The 27,900-nt window shown below is 32.9% G+C and overlaps 1 protein-coding gene across 6 annotated transcripts in view; it reads left to right on the forward strand.

The window, feature by feature from the left end:
* Positions 1–27,900, forward strand: part of ATP2B2 (ATPase plasma membrane Ca2+ transporting 2) — a 190,080-nt gene that overhangs the window by 94,838 nt on the left and 67,342 nt on the right. For 5 of the 6 annotated variants that reach the window (XR_005557277.1, XM_039348244.1, XM_039348240.1 and 2 more), the window contains exons 4-10: positions 2,205–2,462; positions 4,721–4,846; positions 10,331–10,453; positions 15,396–15,491; positions 22,905–22,946; positions 24,855–25,019; positions 26,483–26,697. Coding sequence is in view for 5 of the 6 variants with exons in the window: in XM_039348244.1 (XP_039204178.1) it covers positions 2,205–2,462; positions 4,721–4,846; positions 10,331–10,453; positions 15,396–15,491; positions 22,905–22,946; positions 24,855–25,019; positions 26,483–26,697 (1,025 nt within the window). In the remaining variant the exon portion in view is untranslated. The remainder of the gene's footprint in view (positions 1–2,204; positions 2,463–4,720; positions 4,847–10,330; positions 10,454–15,395; positions 15,492–22,904; positions 22,947–24,854; positions 25,020–26,482; positions 26,698–27,900) is intronic. The other variant, XM_039348241.1, reaches the window with a different exon arrangement.

The raw sequence follows: 27,900 nt of genomic DNA on the forward strand, positions 1-27,900 counted from the left end.
AGTTAAGTTCTGAGTACAAAGTGTGTCTTTGAGTTCTATATAATATTAATCCACTTTTGAATCCCAATTCTTACTGCAGAATAAAGTAAGTAAATAATGTGATAATGTAAATAAAGACAAAACTGAGCCAACACTTTTAAAATACTATACTAAAATGAGAGGAAGAATCCAAACAGCAACACATATATGCACTTCCTAAATTGAAAAGGTTAAAAGTAAATAAAAATACAGTAAGGCAATACCGATACAATCAGCGGCAGCCAATACACAATATCTTCTCAGTGGTACAAAAATCATCTCTGAAAGGACCTTCAGAAAGGTAAGTTCTTAATAGCTTCCAAGAAACATAGAAAGGACAGGACTATTCTGGTTTCAGGAATGTGCTACTGTAGAGAAGCAGGTCAAGACCCAATCCTGTAATGTTTGATGGTAGAATCCTGAGAGACTGAGACCATGCCCTTTGTTCCAGATGTAGATGGCGAATCATTGAAAATCAATGATCTTTAAGATGCTTAGGTCCTGGATTACAAATAAGGTTGAAAAAACCCTAGCTTTTTATAGTGAGCAGTGAAGAATCAATTGAAATCTTACATACATTCACAACATTGAATGGCCAGATCTAGCTCAGAACATTTTTCTGCCCAAGGTGAAGCAGCAAATTCATCCTTCCACCTTTCTAAAATTTCAGCAAGTGAATCTCTTCTTTGCAGGCAATGAAAACGAGGGTTGTATAACAGCTGTCCTTCCTCTTGATGCTGGATACATTTTCTGCAAATGGAGGAATAGTAGGGAAAAAAAAATGTTCCTCATGAAAAGATTAGCATTAACTGTTGGGATTGGCAGCAGAGAAATATACATGATCTTCTTAACAATTGCTAGAAATGGGAGATGGGAAATCATGAGTTTGTTTGTTTGTTTTATATAATTTCTACACTGCCCATCTCACCTAGCTGACTCTGGGCAGTTTGCAAACAACATAAATAAAATAATATAAAAACATGACTAAAAAGCACAGTTAAAAACAGTTAAAAAAACAATGGTAAAATTTATAAGTTCAGAATAAAAGAGTTAACAAGTGAACAAGGCTAAGGTCTTACCATTCCTCTAACAAGGCAATATGACCAAACAAAGATCACTTTGATTTCAGTGCAGACTTCCCACTCACTGAATCCTGTACTTCCACTAGATACTCCTTTGAAGGAATCAAGAGGTTATGGTAATTTTAAAAGAAATTTCCACCTTAATCCAAAGATCATTATTTTTCATTGCCTCTAAGAAACATTATATTGAAATCTAGTTTTATATTGGACTTTATTCTTGTTATTTTATATGTACACGTAATGCTTTTTGAAAGAACTAAAAAAAATAATATATGGGTGGAGCCTCAGTAAAATTAACCCTGCTTGGATTTTTCTACTCTCTGTCCTATCTTGGATACCATCAGCAAAGTAGAGTCATCACGTTTGGTCCTTATTTCCTCCATTCCTGGCCGATCTGTGGATATGAGTCAGTGGCATTGATAATTAGGATCTTGTTTACTCATAACTTCTCCCAGCAATGTGAGGGAATACTCTTTGATCTGCTCTTTACTTGTCTCCCATGATGTCAGATCTCCAACTTTAAGATATAAGGGTAGCACATTTTCAACAGTTGCTGGGATAAAGTATCCAAGGTTCTCTGTCTTGGAATCCCAGCCCCTCCCCTCTTGTACAACAAAATTTCACATAGTGTATTATTTTGGTACCTTTGGGCAGTGTTGACTCCTGACAATGACCTGGGGTAGTCCCTGCAGTTTTCTTGGCAAGATTTTAAGAAATAATTTGCTCTTGCTTTCTTCCTAGGGCTGAGAGAGAATGACTAGTACCTAAAGTGGTTTTGTGCCTAAAGTGGCACTAGAACTCACAGTTTTCTAATTTCTAGACTGGCACTTTAAGTACTACACCAAACTGGCTCTCAAATCCTACTGTGTTGCATATTAAAATGTATCTGATGAAAGTTGATATTTCTAATAATTAGATTATTTAATAACCCATTTGAAGAAAAATAGCTGTTCTTTCCTATTTGCTGTAAAATACCTAGATCCCATGTTGTTAACCGTAATATGTGATGTTATTTTATCAGAAGCTACGATATTAAAAATTAAAATTCTAAACAACAGTTTTCATAATTTTCAAATAATGTCCTGTTTTTTTTCTGTTGTTCAGAGTGTGCTACTGCCGCAGGAGGAGCTGAAGAGGAAGGTGAGGCAGAAGCTGGTTGGATTGAAGGAGCTGCCATTCTGCTCTCTGTTATATGTGTGGTGCTGGTTACAGCCTTTAATGATTGGAGCAAAGAGAAGCAGTTCCGTGGACTTCAGAGTCGTATTGAACAAGAACAAAAGTTTACTGTAGTCCGAGGTGGACAAGTAATTCAGATTCCAGTTGCAGAGATTGTAGTTGGTGACATTGCACAAGTCAAATATGGTATGTTTTTTTGTATACTTTCTAGAAAATTTGTGTCTGAATCTCTAGGAGTTCTTTATAACCCATTAAATAGTAGCAAGAAAATAGTAGCTAATAAACTGAACAATTAAGGCTGATTCCTTCTAAAACACAGGAAAAAAGTAATATAACATGCAATCAATTATTTGAAAAAAATGTTCCAGTGTTATTAACAATTTAAACTTATCTGTGAGGAATAACATAATATTATATTTAGTAATCAAAGAGCTTAAGTTTATAGGTAAAATCACTGGTTGGTACCATGTAATTGAGGATCAATAGCGTTATTGGGAAATCAGCTAGTGAAAATCAACTGAAGGATAATTTGAGAAAGAATAGGTAGGAATGCAAAGGAAGAGCCTTAATCAAGACAAAAAAGAGCAATATTGCTTCGTAGCTTTACATTTTGTGGTAAGCATCTATTCTTAATGAAGAAATTGAGTATATTTCTGATGAGAATAATGCACATCCCAATGTCAAGAACACCGTTTCTGTCTGTCTCAGTGAAATGAATGGCATGATTAATCTTTTCTATATATTTGGATTGGCTTTCTGCAAGATGAGCACAATCAACATTATTTTCATCCATGACATGAATCAAAATTCAACTGTGGTCCAGCACATTGTTAAAGTCAGTGGAATTGTACTGTATCTGGAGAATGCAACCTGATATTTTAATCCCTTAATTGCTTATTAAGGAAATTTGAGATGACATCTCAAAGATAAAATCAAGCAGCCAAGTTGGAAAAAACAATCTAAAACATATGGAGCAATTATAATGGTTATAGTTTACAAAAAGTATATCTAGATATTTCTATCTCTGCCTTTATCAATTTATAATTTGAAATATCAGGTTTAGTTTACAAAAGTTATACGTATCTATACATTTTTATCTCTATCAATGTTGCAGAATTATCCTGTTTCATATTAATTTAGAATTGTTCTCAATAAGGAAAGAATTCAGACATTCTAAAAAGAACAGTAGGAAATAATGCAAATCTATGTGCATGTTTCAACTTTGATGAAATCTTTCTCATTTTTAAATACTACACTAGGGACATTGGGGCCATTTAGAATATAATCTTTAAAAATTTGGATTAATCTCTTTTTAGTAGAGCAAAAGAATAGTAAGGACCCAACTGTGCACCAAACAATAATTGTAGTTGTCCTTTGGGTTAATAAAGCTTTAGTACTGCTTGGATATGCTGTGAAATGACTGCTTTTTGTGCATTTTGAATAACATAATTGTTACGTGTGCTACATTTAGTAAAACAATGGAACACCATGCCTAAGCTTTTGAAAAATTTCCCTGCTGCATAATTTGGCTTTTTAACCTCCTTGTATGCACTGCATGTCACTTTGCAAAAATTGGAATCTTAGTTTTTGAATAGTTGATTTCTAGCACTTTCACAGAACAGTAATTGGCTAAGGTACTCAGGGTTTGTTTAAGTCCAATTGAAGTTTGTGACAGAAGAACTACATTTTCTGTACACAGTGGGACTGGAATATTGGCTAATTTCAGATGCTGATGTGATAATTTAGTTATTTTGGCCAAAAGAAAGTTAATATACAATTAAACAAGGGGACCAAAATCACTCTTTTCTCATTCCTGATTGGCTTGTATTCTCTTTAGAGTAATGGCTGCAAAAAACATTTATTTAGAATTGTCATAAAGGTTAAGCATACACAACAGTAGTTGTCTGTCTACAGAAGTATTTTTAAGTTTATCACTCAAATCTTCTTTTGGAGATAAGATAAATGCAGATCATTAGTCAGTGAATGCAGTATATAAATGCAAAGCCTGTTTGGATTATATGGATGTTTTCAGCCTGAAGTTGCAGTATGATGCCATGGTGAAGGGTAGAATGACCAGTTCTAAAATCTGCTTGTCATATGCCAAAATATGCTCTAGATTGATCCAGTCAAACAATATACTGTATATGTGGATGTTTAGCAAAGTTATTATATCTGATGGGCTGATAGTTAGCGACAAAAGAGAAAAAGAAAGTGAGTAATAATAGACTTATTAGGTAGCAGTAGTTAGATAAATTACTAAAAGTTCATTTACAGAAAGAGTATATTTTTATTTGGATTGCAGTTATTTGAAGATTCATACCTTAATTATGGAAATCTAGAATAAGGAAGTTTCATACATTACATGTATGATATGTGGTTGTATACATTGCAAAATAAATACACCTTTTTCAAATTAGATTTTCTCTTAATGATTTTATTGTTAGGTGACCTACTACCTGCTGATGGAGTGTTTATTCAAGGAAATGATCTTAAGATTGATGAAAGCTCTTTAACTGGAGAATCAGATCAAGTCCGCAAATCCGTTGACAAAGATCCAATGCTGCTTTCAGGTATGTTTTCTGCATTAAATAAACCTTTGATAATCATAGATATGGAATCCTTTGTTTTCTGTTTTTTTCTCCTCCTCCTTCAAATTCATTATCCATGTATTCTTCAATCAGAAAAAATATATGAAAGTGGATAGTTTTGTACTAATTACTGAACTGTATTAAATACAGGATTATTTAGTGTGTTTAGTCACGTTTTGGTTACAGGTGAGTATTCATTCTTGAGTGGTCTGGCCCAACTCTTATTTTTTTCTATAAAACTATTATTCATATTGCATAATTTTGTATAACATGAGGGTTTCTAACAATGGAATCATTGTGCTATATGAGAACTGACTGTACTATACAAGAATTCAATTCTAGATGAAATAAAAACAGACCGCTCAGTGGAAGCAATAATAGCACAGCTAAAGCATAAATGTTTGGGATACATAATAGACAGATGTTTAGTGGCTCACAAAGAGCCAGAAGCAATGGAAAGATTGAATAACAGCAACAACAAAATGTAACCTTCTACCAGCTGGTCAAAGAATATCTTCTTTAGGCGAACCTCTCAGGAACCTAACACTGAGTTCTGTTCACAAAGGGTGGGGAGAAAGGAAATCTGATGAGCTGTTGAAAATCCATTGGTATCTCTCACTAAAGACTTGATAAAAGGTAGAAGGACTTTTCTTTTTTATAGTGTATTGATCAGACAGCATGAATTGTTTATTCTAGCTATATTTTGGTGACATCGAGGGCATAAACATTTCCTATTTTCTGTTTCATACTGTTATCTGTTTCTTGGCAGAAAATAGGGTAGATAAAATTCTTTGTGTAGCTGCTGCATAATATTAGCTACTTCTGACTCATGCATGGAGATGAAAAGCAAGTTTTTATCTTTGCTAAGAATAGTTACACAACAATACATTTGTCAATCAGGTCAATTGTTAATAGAAAATTATATATGTATGTATATATTTGTTGGCACTAGATTTTGTCTTAAAATGATGTTTCAGCTGACTTATATAAACCCATTTTTTAAAAACCAAAACTATCCAGAGTAATTCAATTTATTTTTTATGTAATATTAGTCAAATTGTGCATACTGTAACAAAATGCATGCCTAAACATCAAAAATATATAGTAAAATATGTATGCATGTATAGAGAATTCAGGGGATAAGTGGGGGAGAGAGAATAATATCTATCCTAAATTTATTTATTTATTTCAGTGTTGAGGCTGCCCAATTCATTAGTGGCTCCAGGAAGATTGCAGTTAAAAGAAATGAAACCACACATATAAAAGAGAACACCACCAACCATTAGAAGAAACCTAAGCTAAAGTAAAAAGGCTTCCATAACCAGCTTGGGAGAAGCAAAAAAACAAAAGGTTTTGAGGAATGTCATAATGCTGGCAGTCTCACAAATCTTTGGGGGAGAGCAATATCATTTGAGAAGGCAGGTTCTGTAAGATGGCACTGATTTGATGAAATAGGGCCCAGAGTGCACAACTGCTTGATTCATTCAGTGGGCCAAAACAATTACAGCTGACACTATCCTTCTTATATTTAAAATTATTACAACAAAACATATCCTGTTAAAATGACTTTTCAATTGTTAATTTACCCATCTGTTTCATAACGTAATAAGACCCAGAAATGAAATAATTATATTTATATTATTTCTAAAAGTTCTGTAAGTTTTATATCATTCATATCCTTATAAAGGCCAGTTTGTTTATATTTTATATATTGGGAGAGGCAAATAAGATGTAAGAATAAATTCTCCAAAATCACCCACTTTTGTCTTTACAAGATTTTTTAAAGAAAAAAATCTTTATTGCATCTGCTCTTTTTCAACAACTGTTAAATAGGATATTTCCCTCTCTTTTCTACCATTTCACATTCTTGCCAATAATTCTTTTGGTATTTGTCTTTTTAAAATGAATTTCGTACAGCATATCAGTATTTGATTGCATTTGGGTGTATACTTAATGAATAGCAATAAGTATCAGTAGAAAGGGAATTCAAAACCTCTGCTGTCTGCATAAGTTACAATTCCGCCATACCTTTAGTTCACATTGATCTAATTATATGATTAATTTCTCCTTTATGAATTAATGGAACTACAGGTGTCCTCATTTAAGGACCACTCATTTAGCGACTGTTTGCACTTGCAATGTTGCTGAATAAGTGGCACTGAATAAGTACTATTGAATTTTCCCCACAATCACATGATTGGCACCTTTCCCACTGACTTCAACAAACAAAAAATCAATGTGGAGATTGCAAGTTGTAGGTCCTTGCTTAACAAGGGCAACCGGAACTGCCATTGCTAATCAGTGGAGTAATAAGGTTTTTTTTTTTTAAATGATTGCATATTCATTATATAATCTATGTGTGATGTAGCAAAGATGTTGTGTAGATTATATGTTAATGATGCTATGATACGCATGCATCATCCAGGCATGTAAGAAGCCAAATTGCTTATATTAATTAAAGTACAGTATACGTATAAATTTGCCCTTGTATTTTCCAGGATGGCAAACTAAGCTATCGGTACAAGCTTTCTTCATGAAAGCTCAAAGCACAGTGCAGAAAGCATAGCGGGAGATGTAGGTCCAAGCACAGAAACCCTACATTTAATCAGTCACAACACACTGTAGTAGTCCTCAGTATAATATCTGTCCTAACTTCTTTCTGGATACTGCTTCCACATCTGCAAAAGTGGAATGTGTAAGCAAGTAAGTGAAAGTGATATGTGAGTTCATGAATCTCGTTAGTCTTTTCAATAACAATGGTCCCTGTAGTTCCAAATAGCATCTATCCTTTATGGGATTATAAGAATGCCATTTATTGCTGTTATTCCCAATATAAGAGAAAAGCATTTTGCCAAGGATGTGTGAAAATCTGTGATAGACATGAAAAATAGGCAATAGTTCTGTTGCAGAAAGGATATTACATATTCCTGGATGGCAAAAAGGAACTTCTCTTAGAATGAAAATATTCTGCTTCTTCCTTACAATTTACTTCTTCTCAGGACTGTTTTACAGGAATGAAGAAGAATGATCCAAAACATAAATTATCAGACAAATGTTGATTTGTTATCTGAGAAGTACCCTAGTGATGTTTTACCTGAGTTTATCTATCTCTCTAACTTTCTGCATCTAAATACAAAGACTCAGAAAAACTTAGGAAAAAAGAACAAAAAAAGAAACCTGTGTTTGTTTAGAAGTAAAGAAGGCACTGGTGGACATCATGCTTTATTAATTTTCTTTTAAAAATGAATAAAAATGCAGCTATATTAAGGAATCAGGTCAGTCACTGCCTGGAGAAAAAACAACTAAAATTCACATTTGATTCTTCAGCAGAAAGTGCTCCAGTATTTGATTGTTGCTAAACAGAAGCATTACAGCAGGCTTCAAACCTAGGAAATATTTTGGATTCACTGAACACTTAAGATAACACTTGCTTACATTTGTCCTCACTTCTAGGCATGATTGGTTTAATTTATGTAGCAATTTCACTGTGTTGGTTATGCGTTTTTCTTGTCTTGCTATGTATATATAAAGCAAGAAACTGCTTTGGGTTGTAAAAATGATTATTCTTTCCTGCATAAATACTTTTCTACCCTATTATTCTAGCAAGTTAATTCTAAAAATTATGGTTTTCTATTCTTTTTCGGACTCATTTAAATAAAATGTGCAGAAATTGGTATTTATTTGTCTACTAGTTTTATATCCCAGTGTGTATTTGTCACAGGACAAAATCAGGAATTGCTTGTATCATGAGCTGTGACCTCACACAAAGAGAAAGGGTGGATTAGCCCTGGATTTTTACTATAGGAGGGAGAATAAAAAAATTCACTGCTTGTGCTTATGTGAAAATTAATAATTGGTATACAAAAAGCAGAAACTAAAAATTCCTTCATGTCAGATCCTTTGAAATTAACTCAGAATCAAAGATAAGTCTTCGGTCTTATCTTCAGGTTGACCAGGGCATTCTTAATCAGCAGTTCCAAAATTGTTGGGGCTTTGCTTGGCTATGTCAGGAAATGGATCACAGTTGGCCATCTTTTCCCACACACTCAGCCATCACTAATCTGCTTATGAAAAATGAGATTTCTGTCTTTATTCCTGCTCAGTCAGTACAGCATGGGTTGGCTTTCTGCTTACCTGCAAATATGGAAAGATTTTATTAGCACCATTTCCTCCAACACACCTGGTTTTGTGTGTTCAGTAGAAAGCAGTACATTGTTCTAGATCCAGCCCAGAGGAGTTCGGTGACAAGTACTCCTGGAAATGGAAGTAATTATTATACCAATATGAGTACTTAAGGCTTTATTCCAAAGCAGTATATGAAAATAACATAATTGAATAACAAAAGACAAAAATTAATTTAGATCAATGACCTATCCACTTTAGCATTCTGTTCTTACAATAACCAACAAGTTCTCCAAGGGAAACCTATAAGCAAGTATGAGTTTAATCGCAGTATTTCTTCAAAAGTGTGTTTTCCTTATCCTGGAAGGAAATATTTTTAGGATGTCCAGAAACTATTGGTAGCAGTATCCTCCATGAATATGTCTAGAGTGCTGAACTGTAATATGTCTGGTTGTGAATTCCATATGTGCTGTGAGAAGAAATTCTCCCGTTTCTTTATGTTGAATGACTCTAACTTTTAGTATCTAAGGGAAATCTTTTTCATTTGTAATTCTGTCATGTTGCCTTTTACTCAACTAAAAATAAACAAGGCTTGCATAGTAGAAATTCCTTATGATATTAATACTTAATTTCATGTAGCAATTGTATCATTAGTCTCATTATTAAAATGCAGTAAACAAAGATACTCAATGTTTTCTGTGAGATGTTAGCTGTGTCTTTTGTTCTCAGAAGTGGAATGTAGATCACAGTTCAGCATGTCTAACAGTAACTTTATCAATACAAGAAAATATCTGTAGCTCAGGATTAGACTGTAGGTTCCTGTTGCTCTCTGAGTTTGGTTGTTTTCTTGCAGATGTTTCATTACCAAACTTGTACCAAGATAGTATTTGAGAGGCTGCCACAAGGAGGAGGGGGTCAACTTATTTTCCAAAGCACCAGAAGACAAGACAAGAAACAGCAGATGGAAACTGACCAAATAGAAAAGCAACCTGGAATTAAGGATAAACTTCCTAACAGTGAGGACAATTAACCAGTGGAACAGCTTTCCTTCAGATGTTGTGGTGCTTCATCACTTGAGTTTTTAAGAAGAGACTGGACAGCCTGTCTGAAATGTCATAGGGACTCCTGCTTGAGCAGTGGGCTGGACTAGAAGACCTCCAAGGTCCCTTCCAGCTTATTCTGATTCTGATTAGTAGCACTGGTGATGTTACCTAATTTGGGAATGAAACGTCTACAAGAAAACAACCAAGCTCAGAGAGTACAGACACACCACTGAATCTTTATCATAAGCGAATAGCTTTAATGTACTGACTACTAAAATCTATGTTTTAAATATCTTTTTAGGTACCCATGTCATGGAAGGCTCAGGAAGAATGGTGGTTACTGCAGTGGGAGTTAATTCTCAAACAGGGATCATCTTTACTCTACTAGGTGCGGGAGAGGAAGAGGAAAAAAAAGATAAAAAAGGTACAAATTCACCTAAAATATTTTCAAATAATGTCTGTATTTATAACATAGGCTTGATATTCAAATTTATTATATAGGAATATTTGAATTTATGTTAGTGTAATTTAGTCCAGTGAATCCAGTCCTGATTTATAAGGGCTGTGAGTTGCCTGAATTGTATGCGCACTGGATGTTTTAAATACTTAGTATGGATGGTTAAAAATGCGAGAAGGGAATGTGATCTTAAATTACCTATACTTCTTTGCAAGAGTCATTCTGTATCAATATATCCCAAATTCATTATAAATTAAAGTTGTACAAAGAATGATAAGTTCATTGCTTCAATTAAAAATAAATTATAACTATAATAATTCTTTCATCTGGAGAAATTGAACTGTAATATCAAAATATGAAACATAAATTGAAGTATATTAACATTTTAATTTAAAACCATACTTATTTAAAGTTTTATCATGTTTTATTGCTCATGATTTTTATTTTAGGGGTTTCATCTTCTTGCCAGGAGCATAGAGATTAAGAATCCTGTCTGATTTATGTGTTTCATAGCTAACATGAATTAGTTTAAGTTTGCAAAAATAGAGTTGGATTCAAATATTCAATTCCATGAAAAGAAGAATCCCTTCATGGATAAATGATTATATGACTCTATTTCTATGAATGGAAAATGCTTCTATCCATGGAAATGAACATTTAGACCTAATAAAATATCTACAGACAAGCTAAGAATGTTTCCCACATGGAATGTTTCTTGGAAAAAAAGCTGATTCTGTTTCATGGGAAGTTATGTGACAATCACTTTAATCTTCAGCCCAGAAAGCCAAATCTTTTTACCCTAAAAATAAAGCTGTCCTTAAGTTGACTATGTGGACACAACCATGCCGTTTCCTTGGCAACAATACTAAAGGAGTTCACCAATGCTTTCTTCTGGGATTATTATTATTATTCTTCCCAGTCTCTTTAAACTACTGTAAGTTTTGAATAAAATAGTAATTTACACTACTCTTTGAGATTTGGCTAATGATCTTTACAAATATCTGGTGAATTTCTCATTTAAATATTTTTCTTCTTTATCAATTCATGTATTACTAGTTGATTAATAACTATATTATTGAGAAACTCATTCTTCTTTCATAAAAGTCTATTCTGTGCCTATTACAGATAGTCTTTAATACACTTGAACTATAATGACCCTATGGTTATATCATCTATAAACGTATTTTTTTTGTTCACTTTTTCACATTGAATCCCAGCTCTAGTATTTCTGTTCAGAAACAATTTTGAGATTGCTGGATCTTCTTCCCAAGGAAATAAAGTAGCTTTCTTACACATAAAGGAGGATAAAATTATTTTAAAAGCAACAGTTATAGTACACTATATGTACATCTATGGCAATTTATAAATCTTTAAACTTCTTTAAAATATATATAATAAAATTATATATGAAAAATAATAGATATCCAAATTCGGTGATGACAAGTGGAGAAAAATGCTTCTCTTCAGACCTAACTGTATTCCATACTATTGTAAGCAATGGCCAGATTTCATCAATAATTTCTTACTAATTTCATTCGAATTTAAGACAATATATTCCAGATTTCCTAAGTTTTAACTGAGAATAAATACTAATGAAGAACAGTTCCCACAAAACAGAAAATCATAAACTTGTTATCAGTTTTATCATTTCTTGCTAAGAATAATGTCAGGATACAACACTAGCATGAGTTGGAAAGTAATTTTCTCAAAAAGTATGGGTGAGTGACTAAGACTTACTGTTTAGGCATTGTAAATAGAAATAGATAAAAATAGAACCATATAAAGAACCAAACAATCTCATTTGCCTTAGTTTTCCAATATCTGCAGTTTATGCCTGTTTTGCTATTTATTTCTATTATCTTTTAAGCATAGTTCTCCCTTGTCCTATTTTAAATAATAACTTGCCAGGTTAATCTGTCAGCTGAAGAAGAAGTAAAAACTAGGATTCACGTTGTTCATACAGCTTTCATAAGACATTACTACATGTCAAATAAAATGTTTAACATGTTTTTAACATTCATTGCCACGAATGACTGCAGGTTCAATAGCTGTTGTCCTGCAAGTACTTTGGTCCATACATTATTTCTTTAAATAGGACATTGGTATGCTTCCAGCATGGACTTGTGAAAATGGGAGTTGATATACCTGCTCATTAGTTTATGTCCTTGTTCTCTAAGAACATTATACATTCATTATATGTATGCTTGAAGTTTTCCAAAAGTCTGTGCTTGTGTTTCAATTTCCTGTAGTGTATGTCTTTCTTCCTCATTAACATTTTGCAAAAATCATCATGCAAATATGATACAGGAAGATGGGCATCAGCTTCCAGAGAGAATAAGAAACATACTGTGCCATAGGAAAAAAAATAGTCCTTTTAGTGGGACTCTCCTCTCAATGGCTGGAAAGGAAAAAAAGACTTGAATGGAATACTGTATTCAGAAAAATCCTTTCACTATTTAATTTGAATGACAATAAATAATAAATTTGTACTTCTTTTTATCCCCATTTTATCAATTGTTCTCTGGCTGTATGGCAAATCTCTGGAAAAATCAGGTTAAAATATGAATTTGCCACTTTTAAACTTTCATTTACATTTTGTTACATGTACAAGTTTTGTAGCATAGCAAAACATAGAAAGATGAGATGCATTGAAAATGGATAGATAAAATGCATGCATAGGTACTTAGGAGCTTCCTTAAAGCAGGAGTATAAACTTTATCTGCCATGACCACCAACGGTATCTGGCAAGACAATTATAATGGAATAAACAGGCTGCTTTAGAACATAATGATAATCAAACCACATACCTGTCAAGTATAATATCTTGCTTGCCATGATGTACAATAACCTACTTCCCAAGCCTGTTTCCTCTTATTGTTCCTAAGTAGAATGGACTATTGTGCTTATTGACTTCTGTTCCAAAAAATACAATTGTTTCAAGACTTGTAGACATGAAACTCCAGAAGGCTTCCATGTATGCTTTTGGTTGTTGCCACATCTGGCCTTCAGAAGATTCAGTAACATAATAATCTAAAGAGTAAAAGCACTTCTTTAATGATCCCAAGTGTATTGTGAAGCAACGTCATTTAGACATCATTTGCACTTCCTAAATGATGTCTGAATCATTGGTCTGGCTGTAATTTATAAGTCATTGATAACAGTAAATCCAGAAATGGAAGTTTTGGCTGGCATTTAGTCAAACTACAAATCTGAGTATTCATAATATTTTATCCCAAGATGGACTATTATCTCTGTTCACAAAGATTTTTCCCAAAATATTCCTACCGGACTAAGGGCAGGAACCTCAGCTCAACAGTTTAGGTTTTAGAATTATGGGCAGGCAATCTGTCCTTTTAAAAAGCAGAAGACAGCATGCCTGTAATTCATATATAAAAATTAGGCATCAAAATAAATAAATATTTATTTATTTATGAGACTTATATACCGCTTTAAGTGCAAGCACTCTCTAAGCGGTGTACACCAGTAAGCAATATATATATATATATATATATATATATATATATATATATATATATATATATTTATTTACATTGCCCCCAACAATCTGGGTCCTCATATTACCTACCCCGGAAGGATGGAAGGCTGAGTCAACCTTGAGCCGGTGAGATTTGAACCGCTGACCTGCTGATCACAGTCAGCTAAAGTGGCCTGCAGTACTTATTTTAATTTTGTTTTAAAACAAAGTTAAAATCCATAAATGTTTGAAAATCCTGGGCTCAGTGTTCTGATAATATCACTATGTCCCCTGCTGTGATTAAAAATAGGCTTTAAAATGTGCAGCCCAAGACAATGAAAGGACGTGCTTATTTTGGAAGTTGATAAAAATTAATGTTGGCAGGGATTCCAGCATACATTCTTAATCTTAAATATTTAGGAATAGATAAACTAAGGACTAAATCTCTTATCAGTTAAATCAGATTGCTGGTCTAGATATTGTTTGCATGACATTAAAAGGAAACTAAAAATAAATACAGAAAACAAAAAAATTCCCTTAGCATTTGCATTTCTCAGTACAATATGGTTGAAAAGATCAGCCATAATAGAAAACAAATAAAACAGATAACAGCAGAAGAGACTACTTCAGAGAATGTTTTCATGATAGATAATTAACTCCATTTCAGTACAGCTTCACTTCAATCAGTACAAAATCAGTAGGAAACTTTCATGCTTTTTTGTGGCGTAAGAACTTCTTGCTTGTCCTTTTTGTAAAAAAAACTGCTGACAATTTTTGGCTTGTGATTTATCTCCTGTCATCATTTACTGTAAACATCAAACAATATTATAATGAACTTGTTTTTTTCTGAAACAAGACTATAAAGGGAACATTGAACATCATTAGTGGATGTTCTCTCGAGTTTTCAAAAAACTATATCAGGTTTAGCACTGAAAATGGTTCCCAATTAATAAATCAAGAGTTTTAAATAGGGTATTTTTCAATGGATTAAGTATATTAATTATGGATATTGTTACATTTTAGTATAATTTAAAATACCATTTATAGATAGATGGTTTTCATGAATGCAGAAACTTTTAAACTATTTTTTCCTTCAGTTTTTTTTAAAGTAACGTAAGAATGTCTGCATAGAGGAACAAAGGCATTAGAAGTACTATGTAAAGTCAGTTTCTCACCAACTTTGTTAAAGTTTGTTAATCCTGTTAAATGTCTTTCACATTTCCTTTTATATATAATATTCCATGTATGAGTTTTTGTTCTCCACTTCTGTAACATTCTTGTAATAGCATTCATTTCTAGACATTATGTTGCTTACTTTAAAACAACTATGTTTTGAAAAAAAATAAAGCCACATTAGTCCATAAATGTTTCTGTCATGTGAATTTGTTCATATTATTATTATTTTTCTTTTTTCTTTTATTCATTATTACTCAGTAGATTCTTCCCATTCCTCCTTCCATCCTCCTTCAACTACAGATGGGGCAGCAAGTGCAATTACCACTGATAATGCAAATACCAGCTTAGTCAATGGTACGTTAAGAACACTGGGATTGTTTTTATTTGAACAATTTCTCTCAACTCTGTCAGCTTCCCTCTTTCTCTCCTGAACTGCACAGATGTGGGATGTGCATGGGGTTACTGGGTGAGAGCTCCTATTGTATTGCAGCTTATAAGAGATGCCACATAGCCAACCACTTTATAGCCAGCCAAATTGGTCTTTCTCACTCAAGTAACACTGGGACCAGAACAAGTAGGAATCTAGGGATCTTTTCAAATCAGACTCAAGTAGGAATTAAGGACTTTTACTGTTAAATCAGATTTTAAAGACCATCTTCAAGTATATTTCAAATCAGTTTTCCCCTTGCAAAGGTTTTCAATATCAAACTGTTGTTTCCATGCTTCCCAAATCCATACTTGAAAGATGGCATGATTGTCTATTTTGTTTCTCATTCTATTTTTCCAAAGTGGCACTCTCATAAGCATTCATGGTCTCAATGTAGCTTTGGGAAAACAATTTTCTTGGGATCAGGAATTTGGCTTAAACACAACTAGTAACATTAATGCACTTCATTGTATTGTTCCACCAATTTTTCTCAGCACCAAGTTAAGTATTTTCCATAGATTATGATGCTAGAATAACATACTTTTAGAATAACATATTTTTTTATGAACTATCCATGTGTCTTGAATGTGGCTTCATGCATTTTTTTTCCTTTGAACAAAAATATCTTCAGTTTTGAAATGTGGAATGTGTCTTTGACCAACCTCTTGACTCCATTTCTTAGCATGTTCATATTATAAATTCCATATCAGGAAAATAAATTTAAGGGTGGTTGGAGAATTTTAATCCTAGATTTAGATGAAATATTTGTATATTGTTGAAATATTTTTGTTATATTCATTTCATTCTTTGGCATCAACATTATTGTGATACTATTAATAATAGAAGCATAGATTCATAAACCGGATTTGGATCTAACTGGATCTTACCAGTGGCAACAAATAGGGGCAAAAAAATTGTGAGTAAGTATAGATCCTGTATTTTTCTTTTCCTCTGCCTCAAAAAGAAAACAAAACAAAAACAAAAATGATGAAAAGGAAGACATTCAAGGCATTAGTTTCAATTTAGTCATGAGATATAGACGGTAAGTTGAATGCTAACTGCTTAGGTAATGCTAGTATCAGATTATATCCATTGATACACGACAAAGGGAATAGCAGTTCCCATCAGCTCTGAAAAGGAGGCCAAAAAGAGGTTCCTGTGTGTCCTCAGCTGGTAGCTGTGGCTTGGCAGATCACAAATGCTGAAGCATTGCAAAGATTACAAAAATAAAACCAGATTATTTTTTATTATTTAAAGTCAAGTAAGTTAAATTTTAGGATGAATTTGACTGTCAAAACACATAGTTTGCTACTGGATAGTGTAACTTTCCAACCCAAAGAATAGATTCTATCCTTCATAGTTAGGATAGTTAAACAACATGTGTATTCCAAAATATATAAAAAGCAATCATATGGATTCATGAGCAAAACCAAAAAAAAAAATACCAAAAAAAAACACAGCCAGAAGTGTAGCTATTATATAAAGTTGATTAATCTTATTAATTTTAAAGTTTATTCTTCAAGTTAGTGCTTTTACTCATGGTGATTGCCTGGACTAGTTGCAGTTTTCTTGACAAGATTTCAGAAATAGCTTATCTTTGCCTTCTTCCTGTGACTGAGACTGACTGGCTGAAAGTCATCCATGTGGTTTTGTGCCTATGGCAGGACTAGAAACTTTCTGGTTTCTAGTCTGGTGCTTGATTTCCATTTATGTTGTGTTATGTTATTTTGTGTTTTATTATGTTAATTATATTTATTATAGCAAATGGAAGAAATGTGAGGAAATGCTATTGTGATAAGTACATATTTTAAGACAAGCTCTGCCTATTTTAGTTCTTCTCTGAATTTCAAGTAAACCTTAGATGAGTTCATCCTAATTCTCCCGTGGATTATGGAGCAGCAGAAGAATGAAATGTGTGTAATTTAAAACACATTGCAGATTTCTTTGCAACATTCTATATTTAAAATATGTGCATCCAGCTGTTCAAGAGAATGCACCATAAACTAGTACAGATGTGAAGTTCTGTGTAACCATGAAACATTTGAAAAATGGCATCCATAGGATCTGTTTCAAAATTCCTTTGTAACTTCCAGCTGCTTCAGAAGCAGTTTACATGGGCTAAAAATGTGTCTATGCTGAGAGGAGATATTATTTGAGAAAAGCAAATCTAAACATTTATTGGGTTTTGAGGTTCTTTATTTCCTAGTGAATAGGGACACAGCTTAGTCTTTTTTCTAATTTTAAGCATGCCAGACTCCTACATTTCACCTTGTTGAATCTTATTGATTTTGTATGGTACCTTTTCAAAACTGGGAGATTGACTAGAAAAAATACCCTAGGTGTAAACTGAAATTATAGCATTTAATAAAAATCTAATTTAAAGGTCTCTCATTTTCTTCTCCCTTAATGGATGCTTCACATCAGCTACCTTTTTTGTTTTGTTGATTGTCTTCTCAATTAACAGTTATGGAAAACTTCAGACCCTAACATTAATTTAAAAGCTGTTCTCATCAAGTTGTCATAATATGAAACTCTTAAGAGCAGTTGAGGTTCATAAATCATCTGCATTTATGACATGCAGAAATCTTGCTTTCTGATAAAGACCTGCATGTTTTAGTTCCTGATAAATGTAGGACTGTAAAAGTCCTCTATCCTAAGTGAATAGCATAATTTTGATAGAGAATTTCCATTTTATTATTGTTTTGTTTTTAAAAGGCATGTGCTTGATTATTTGAATGAACCAAAATAAACTAGGAATTAAAAACTGTATTCCTTCAACTGTTGCTGAACTGTTATCCCATCACTGTCCACTATAGAGGGATGCTAAGATCATTTAGTGATATCTGATCCAGAAACTGAGTTTTATTGATGAAATACAAGACAAAGGCAAGAAGCAAATTGGAGGCATGATAATAAGCAACATGATAATGATCATGGAACTATATAGCAATAAATTTGACTTGACAAGAAAGGAACTAAAAGCATATTGTTTGTGTGTGTATTTGTATGTGTGTGTGTGTGTAGGGAGGGAGGGAGAGAGAGAGAGAGAGAGAGAGAGAGAGAGAGAGAGAGAGAGAGAGAGAGAGAGAGAGAGAGAGAGAGAGAGCCTTTCTTATGCATTGGCATAGCTTCAACAGGAAGAATCCACTGAAATGGAAAACAATGTTCATGAAAATCACATTCAGAGTTGGAATTACAGTATTTCAGAATTAAATAATAGTTTTATTCTAAGAAAGCATATTTTTGAATCTCCTGGAGGTAAGAAGATGAGATATCAAAGGAAAAATAGAACCAGGAACACTTACCATTTAAGCAGATTGGCTGCTTAAGGAAAACTAGGAAAGTTGTAGTGGGATTTATTCAGAAAAACCGAAAAATAAATATGAGATTTAGTTCTCCTAAGTGTCACCGTTATGTGTGGCATTGATATCTACTTTGATTAGGATTCTCAAAATATTCAATAGTTGCTTCCATTATGATTTTTATGGTTTTATGTTGACTGAACCTAAAAGTTTTCAATTTACATGCATTCAGAATATAATTTTATTCTGTAATAATTTATAACAAAAGCAATCATTTTTACATTTGATGAACTGTTCTTAACACTTAACTGAACACTTAATCTGAAAAGGCTTCGTGTAGTAATTAGATTTTAACTATATTCTAGTCTACATCTTTTATTTATTTTGCTTCCCCTTTCACCAGACAAAACTAGCATGCAGAAATTGTCTCTGCATCTAAGAGGATACAGTGTAACATTCTGGCTATGTTGAAATTTCCAAATTATTATTGTATAATAAAGTCAGAGATCTAAACACACATATATTTTGACAGTTTAGTGGAGTTGTTTTAATTCTTGTAATAGATAATGTGGAATTGAAAGATGTCATATCCATCAAAGCAATCTGTAGAGTTAGCTGTAAACTATGCAAGCACAAAAATCTGTGGCTTTTAGACATTCTTTTTTCATTGTATAGTTTCTTGAAGCTTTCAAGGGAAGTCAATTGTGACAGGTTGGCAGTGAAAAACCAAGGCAAGATAAGTTCTCTAGTGAAGAGAGCCAGCAGACAGAAACCCCCACAATCCTGGCTAAGTTTCTTTCCTTTTAAAATAAAAAGTAGAAAAGTCTTTCCATAGGAGTCCCAGCCACTGAAGAATGATATAGATAGCTATTACATCTGATGCTATTCTGGAGTATTAGTCACTTCTTGCTTGACTTGGTGTCTCAAGAATGTAGTGAAATTAATGAGATTGTTTAAGAAGTCAAAGTTCAATGGTGAGGCTGTATCTTCTGGCTGTGAATCCATTTGATCCTGAGCTTGATTCCTTTCAGTCTTTCGGACATTTAAAGGTATAAGTTTGAAAATTATGATGGAGTTTCATAATAGGCTCCATCTGTGTCAGTGGAGAAAAAAAGCTTGAGAAAAAGATGCTTAAATTATAGTGTAAATGCAATAAAAAAGTAGATTGCAAAATATCAGATTAAGTTTTTTAAAATATCTAGACATAACTAACTTAGTGGACATTTTGCTCTATTCTAAGGATTTAATGTTGAATGATTTTTTTATGCCAATATTTTAACGCATGGCAATATTATAATATTTCATATTCTGAAGAAAGAACATGAAATCATATTTGGTAATTGTATATACAATGAAGGTATTATCCATGAAAAATGGATATAAAACAATTAAAACAATTTTAGTATTAAAACAGTCATGATTTTTTTCATTACAGAAAAATGTTAGTTTAATTTGAGTTTGCGGTAATTATAAAGTATATATATATATATTTGTTTTCTGAGGTTTTCGCGGGTGTTTGTATGTAGGTCTTTGGTTATTCGGGTTTTCTCCCACGTAAAATTGGAAGTGTCTTGGCAATGTTTCGACGACGTCCCATTCGTCATCTTCAGGCTGGTGTTTTTGGCTTCGTGCTTCTAGCAATTGCTCCTAGAAGCACAAAGCCAAAAACACCAGCCTGAAGATGACGAATGGGACTTCGTCGAAACATCGCCAAGACACTTCCAATTTTACATGGGAGAAAATCTGAATAACCAAAATAAAATAGCTGCCCATTTTGATTAAAGTATTATATAATGGTTAAACAATAGTAAAATCAGTTTTACAATAATAAGTTGATTCCTTGCTGATATTGTCAACATTACATACAATCCTTATTACAAACTCAGGGAAAAAACTATTCTCTCAAAGTACTTATTAAAACATACTTATTTGAGAGTTTGTATATAAATATATACATTCATTCCAGTGAAAAAAATTGTAAAGGAATGCCAATGAAATTACAGTGAATTGCTGAAATCAATTTGCAAGTTATCAAACACTTTTCTATGGGAAATACTGAACTGAAGACAGAACTTTATTTTCTTTGCAGGAAGTTTGTTATTTCAAATGTCTTTAGTTATTTGACATCAATCAATGAAGATTGATTTCATCAGAAATTTTAATGAATGTTGTTCTTCTAAACATTATTAATAATTTGGATTATTTTTTCATGTATAATATCACTAATCATATGATATCATCTAATTTGTCATAAATACCTAGAGTTATTAGATTTGCATATTTAAATACAATGACTGTAACAATCTTTGTTTATGTTAGGTTTCAAACTGCAATGAAATATTGTAAAAAAGCATAAACAAAGAGACTGGAATTGTATATAAACTTTTAATCATTTTAGCATTGATATATATTAATAATATCTTTACCATTTAAAAAATACTTTTAAAATGGTTAATTTGTATTAGTCTGAGCCAATGCCTAGATTTTGTTGTGGACTAAAAGCTTTATGGCCTTTGAGCTTCACATTTACAATTTGATCAGCAATTTTTGTTCTGCATTTGTTGAAACTTTAGTAGAGCTTTCTGAACTGGAAAAATTAACCAAGGATTTCTCTGCAAAGTGCAGCCTTAGGAGATATCAGTGTTTAGGAATGGATGAGCACCAGGCAGCATGACCTGGAAATTATTGTGACTGCTTTGACATTTCACTTCTATTCTGAATACATTCAAAAGAAAGGGGACTTATATGTTGAAAAAAAAAATGAAGTGTTTTTTTTCCTTATGCCTTCTACATATATTCCAGAAGAAAAATGTTCATTTTAGGAGCCTGGAGAGAATATAAGTTTTAGTACTACAAAATGCTTTTAGTAGCCCTTTTACTCTTCAGATGTCAGAACAAGCCACTGGGCTTATATTTTTTTCAATTTTTGGAAAAAAAAATCATCTTTAAAATGACATTAAAGCTCTGGGTTAAGAGAGATGAACTAGGGCTAGGTCAGAAATTTAAGTACCATGAGCGTTGTAGTTTCATGCTTCGAGCTGACAAAGAGACTTAAAAATCAATAAACTGGTATTGATTACAAACCAGATTATTATAATTATATCTTCAAATCAGTATTGACTTCTGGTTCACTATTGTCTTCTTTCTAGGGCTGAGACAGAATAACTGGCCCAAGGTCACTCAGATGGTTTTGTGTTTAAGACGGGCCTGGAACTCACAATCTCCCATTCTCTAGCCTGGTACCATCACACAAAATTTGTTCATGATTAGATTAGATTAGTTAGATTAGATTAGATTAGACTACACTAGACTAGATTAGATGATTGAATTCTTCTCTAAACTTTATGTCAATTCTAGCTGAGTTCATCCTAATACTTAAGGAGCAGTAGATGACAAATTTTCCTAGGACCTTAAAACACATTACAAGCTCCTTTGTAATATGATACATTTGAAGTTTTACTGACAGTATTTTAAAATGTGGTTACCATAAGACATCAGTATAGGAACTTCTGTATAACTATGGAACATTTGAAAAATGGCACACATAGGATCTCAGTACTTGGTCAGAGTGACAAATTGAATTATGGGGCCATGGAAAAGGGGCAAAATTTGTGTCATGATGCTGCTTTCATTGGTCTGTCGCCCTTTGCTTCCCTCCCCCCCCCGCTGCTATTGAAAAAAACACCGCTTGGATAATTTGGAATGATTAATTTAGGTGCTGAGTTACACAAACCATCCTGCCTTAAAATATGTATGACTGTTATTAATACATAATTCATGGGGAAATCTTCGGTAGTAAATGTATTAATTTAGTTGCAAATGTTTGTCCAGGAAGTTCATTTGTGCATATAAATATCTCAATGGGCATTGCATTTTATTTAAAACATGATCATACTTTTTATTGCTTTTTAAATTTAAAATTTGTCCTTCTCATGCTCTTTCTGTGTACTGATTGTTTATTGTGTGTTTTGTTTTTTTTTGTTTGTTTGTTATTTGGGTTTTTTTTTTTTTTTGTCTGCTACAATTTTCATCATGTAGGCAAAATGCAGGATGGGAATATGGAAAACAGCCAGAATAAAGGTAATGTTCTTTATATCAAGGGAGATTGTTAAAATTACTCTAGAAAGCAAAATATTAGTGAGATCCGAATTGAGAGTTGCATTTGGGTAAAAGGTCAGTCTTTCCTTCCACAGAAATTGTTTGTAGAGATAGGTAGGAATGAGAAATCTCATCACTGGAAATTAGGCTATTTAGAAGCTCCTGTCAGTTTTGTGATGTAAGTATTAGAAAAAACGTACGGTGGATAAAACATAAAAATGAAATTCTGAATAGCAAAAGTGCGATATCATGAAAATGACCAGATCAAGCATATTTATAAAGAATGCTTTGTATTGTTACAGTAAAAGAGAGTGTAAAAAAGCAATTCATTTAAAAGCAAGAAGTTAAAAAAAAAGCGTTCAATAAAGTAGCTTGTTATTACAGAAGTGTCAAAGAACTCCATTGCTTGTGGTTGTTTAAATCTTTATGTTGGAAGTAAAATCCATATCCTTTGTTAGTCTGAATAACTGAAATGTCTGAAACAATTCTTAATAAAATGAAAACAAAGAGAATAATCAGCAAGACATTTTATTTTCTGCTAGCATCAGTGAGAGTCTTATTTACTCAGCAAGCTTTATCAAAATGTAAAAATTGTTTCTCTCATATCTTTAATAATTTTAACCATTTATGTTACTTAGTGAAAGGATTAGCCCTACAGCTGTGATAATCTTGGTTTATACATACAATATAGAAACACACGGATAGACCCCCCCCACAATCTTAAACATGCACATGCATGCATACAGTCTGGCATTGAAAGACTTGATTGCATATATTTAGTTTTCAGTATTTTTCAGCAAGAATGTGACACATCAATATTTCCCTTATCATTTGTCTGTACAAAATTTGTGATATGTAAACATGTATTTAATATATTATGTCTAAATTATCCTTTTTGAACTGAAGAAGAAAATATAAATAAAAAAACAGAAAAGTTTTGAGTAGCATATTATTTTGTTGATTTTTAACTGTTTTTAAGGCTTTTTATTAAGTTGTGTTTGTTGATTGTACACATCCAGAATGACAATTGTTTTAAATTGGCAGCAATATAAATTTCTTAAATACATACATGTAAAATTATAGAATTAGGAGGTAATTAGGGTATCACTAATCTAGGATTGTTCTTGAGTTACTTCAATCAGTGTATGAGCATATGTGGGAAGTGGAGATTAACAGATCTGGTAATCTGGTAGATCTCAGATTACTTACCTCTAACCTAACTCAGTTCTCTGATGATAAAGTGAAGTACTTCAGTGTTCATTTCCTTAAAGATTTTAAAGGAAGTCTTCATAAACATTGGTATATATACCATAGATTCAGTACACCTTCTGACGGTCATGGAGAAAAATTGAAAGTACTTTGAAATATTAAATTTTATTTATTTACTTATAACATTTATAGGCTGCTCATCTTACATAACTCTGAGCAGTTTAGAATAATAAAAAATAAAAACTATATAAACTAAAAGCATTAAATTATTATTTTTAATTCATATATAACCATTGTGTGAATTCATGAAACACCATAGCATTGTTGAAGAAATGGTAGATTTATGATTATGCAGTTGTAAATAAAACACATTTATTGTAAAAGTAGTAAAATATATAATATAATATATAAATATAATAAAATATATAATATAATATATATAAAATGTATTTAATAATGTAAGATTACTCAGTCTGTAGTGAATGCATAGATTAGCTGTGTAGATTAATTCATCCAGGCTGAAGATAAAGTAGCAAAAGATTTTATATCCAAAGTTCTTTATAGTATAAAGAATTATTAATGATTATTTATGGTAATGGTTAATTCTATTAAAATTATAATCCTGGTTCTTAGCTTTTCTAAGGCATGTATAATCCCCCCAAATACTGCTTTGTATTTAAGCCAAACAGCAGGATGGGGCAGCTGCTATGGAGATGCAGCCACTCAAGAGTGCTGAAGGTGGAGACGGAGATGATAAAGACAAGAGGAAAGCCAACATGCCTAAGAAAGAGAAATCTGTGCTCCAAGGGAAGCTAACTAAATTGGCTGTCCAAATAGGCAAAGCAGGTAAGATACATACTGATATTGTATATATTAAGTGAAAAACCCAAAAATAAGAGGCATCAGGTCTTATTTTTGTGGGATGTCTTATTTACCTCCGGCACTGCCAGCCCCGCCAGCTGGTCCGCTTCTTGTGGGGCCAAAGGATCAGCTTCATTGTGCAGCTGCATTCCAGCCTGCATTTTGCAGTCAGGCCTTTCTGGAAGGTCTACGATTCAATCCATAGCTTAGTCTTCGGCTGCAGAGATCTTGCAGGACACAGTAAAAGAATAGTTTTGATGTTAGATTTCTCAGTTTTGATGTTAGATTTCTAACATTAGTTTGCAGAAAACTGTCCTAGAAAATTTGAGAGAGAGCAATACATCAACACTCTCTAACATATTACTAGTTCACATGTGCTGCTAAATCAAAATATATTTGTTCGGTTTCAGGCTGATGTGTAAAGAATAAATATGGTTTGTAATTAACATGATGTGTAAGTTCAAACAACTTTGATTTATTAATCATCACCACAGTTTACAACAAACCTATTCTTACTGCCAACAAGAGAAAAAGGGAAAAATAATTTTCTTTCTTCTCCCCATAGCATCTGGAATGCACAATTATAATTCTAACCATTCTAACATTTTGTCTTTTACTATTGCACAAATATGGGTCAAATTAACAATTGACTATATGCAACATGTTCAAAATTTAAAATACCCTGTTTCTGTTCAAAACAGATTGTTTCAAATTCAAAGAAATTCAAATATGAAATGTTTTACACATCTGTCACTATAAAATGAAACCCAATTCAAAGAAATAGTAAAAATTTTTAGAGCAGCATGGAAACATCTATACCCCATTTGATATGAGAATTGCATTTTTTCAGTTGTGTATTGCATATATCAGTGTTCTTAAATTTAGGTATTATACATTTTTAAGGAGACAGTGTACCAAGTATATATAGTGGAAGAGAATTTTTAAAATTTCTGAACTATACTAGTTGTAATAAACCTTTATTCCTGTATTCTTTCTGATGTTATGACATCAGTGACTCTTAGATGTGCATATCTAGCAATGTTCTCTTTATTTCTGCAAATTAAAACATCCTCCATCTTTCACTTTTCACGGTCAAAACTTGAAATGACTAATTTTATTTAAATTTAGCAGTTTGTATGTCACTTTGAATATAAATATGCAAGCTAATTACATGCTTTTTTGAAAAATATGTGGCCTGTGGGCTAGCAGTTTGACACCTCTGCTCTAGAATGTTCTCTTTCTTTTCTCCATTGCATTTTTAATACAAAAAAAAAATCCTCTCCAAGAATTTATTTGCTGCTCATGTTTCTGGGCATTCGTATGTCTTAGACCAGGAATGTGCTATTCTAATGTAATATATAAAAGAGCAGATTTTATTTTTGAAATGATAATTGTTACATCACACAAAAAATACTTTTACAATAAAAATATATATTTGTCTCTTCCAGGTTTGGTAATGTCAGCAATCACTGTCATCATTTTAGTACTATACTTTACTATTGAAAACTTTGTTGTCAAGAAGAAGCCATGGCTGCCTGAATGCACACCTATATATGTTCAGTATTTTGTCAAGTTCTTCATTATTGGTGTGACTGTGCTTGTAGTTGCTGTTCCAGAAGGACTTCCACTGGCAGTTACCATATCCCTTGCTTATTCTGTAAAAGTAAGTAGCAGTCTGAAAACTAATGTAAAATTAAAAAAAAAAAAAACTTATGCACAATTCTTTCAGGATAATATTTAAGGTAACGATAAAGGTTTCTTCAGTCATGCCCAATTCTAGGGGATGCTGATCATTTCTGTTTCTTAGCCAAGGGAGTCAGCATTGTCTGAAGACATTTCTGAGGACATTTGGCCAGCATGACTACATGGTGAGGCGCACAGAACGCTGTTACCTCCCCCCTGAAGTGGTATCTATTGATCTACTCACATTTGTATGTTTCAAACTGCTAGGTAGGCAGGAGCTGGGGCAAGTAATGGGAGTTCACCTGTTGCGCAACACTTAGTTCTTGAATCCAAGCTGTCAGCTTTCCAGCTGACAAGCTCAGCGTCTTTAACCACTGAGCCTCTTTAACCTCTCAGCTTCTTTAACCTCTGAACCCCCTTAGGATAATGTTATTTGCCAGTAAATCTTTTCAAAACAATGCTATTTTGTTAGCAAATTAAACTAAACTATACTTGCGTATTTGGTTGGAACAGGAGCTAGTCTTAAATATTTAAGGCCAAAGAAGTGATAATGAAGATTTTCATTAGGAGAATAAGTATTACCTACTTACAGAGCTAAGATGCTATTACTGAAGCTGTATGTACTTGCTATTGTGATAAGCACACTTTGTACTCTACCATTGCCATTAACTGTTAGTGGAGCTCCTACAGAGATTTTGAAGGCAGGTGGAGAGGGAAGACAATTTGTTTTGAATGCTGGAGTGTCTCCTGTTCTTTGATGCATTTTATTTCATACTATAAGAAGCTGCACAGTGGCCAATATTTGCTTAATTTTTCTAATGTATTCAGAAAACAGTCAGATTCTGCTTCAAGGCTTCTAAGACCCAAATCTCTGTTTTGTTCTCCAGGCTAGTTTTTTCTTGTCCAAGTCCATGTGGCCTGAGGTTTTTGACAGAAGATAATTCAGTATTAGCCCAGTTTCAGAGCCCAGTTTCTGGCCATAACAAAAGCTGAAGGCTCGCAGGAAACTGTTTCTGTCCACTTACAAATTTCACTCTGTGTTCTTTAGTTTGTTTTGGGATAGATAGTAACACTAACAACATAACAGAATTGGAAGGGTCCCTGGAGATCTTCTAGTCAATCCCCTGCTCAAGCAGGACACCCTATACCATTCTGGACAAATGGATGTCCAATCCCTTCTTAA

This window comes from Crotalus tigris, unplaced genomic scaffold (genome assembly GCF_016545835.1).
Source record: "Crotalus tigris isolate CLP2741 ecotype Arizona unplaced genomic scaffold, ASM1654583v1 scf7180000018125.1543573, whole genome shotgun sequence".
NCBI classification, from domain to species: Eukaryota; Metazoa; Chordata; class Lepidosauria; order Squamata; family Viperidae; genus Crotalus; species Crotalus tigris.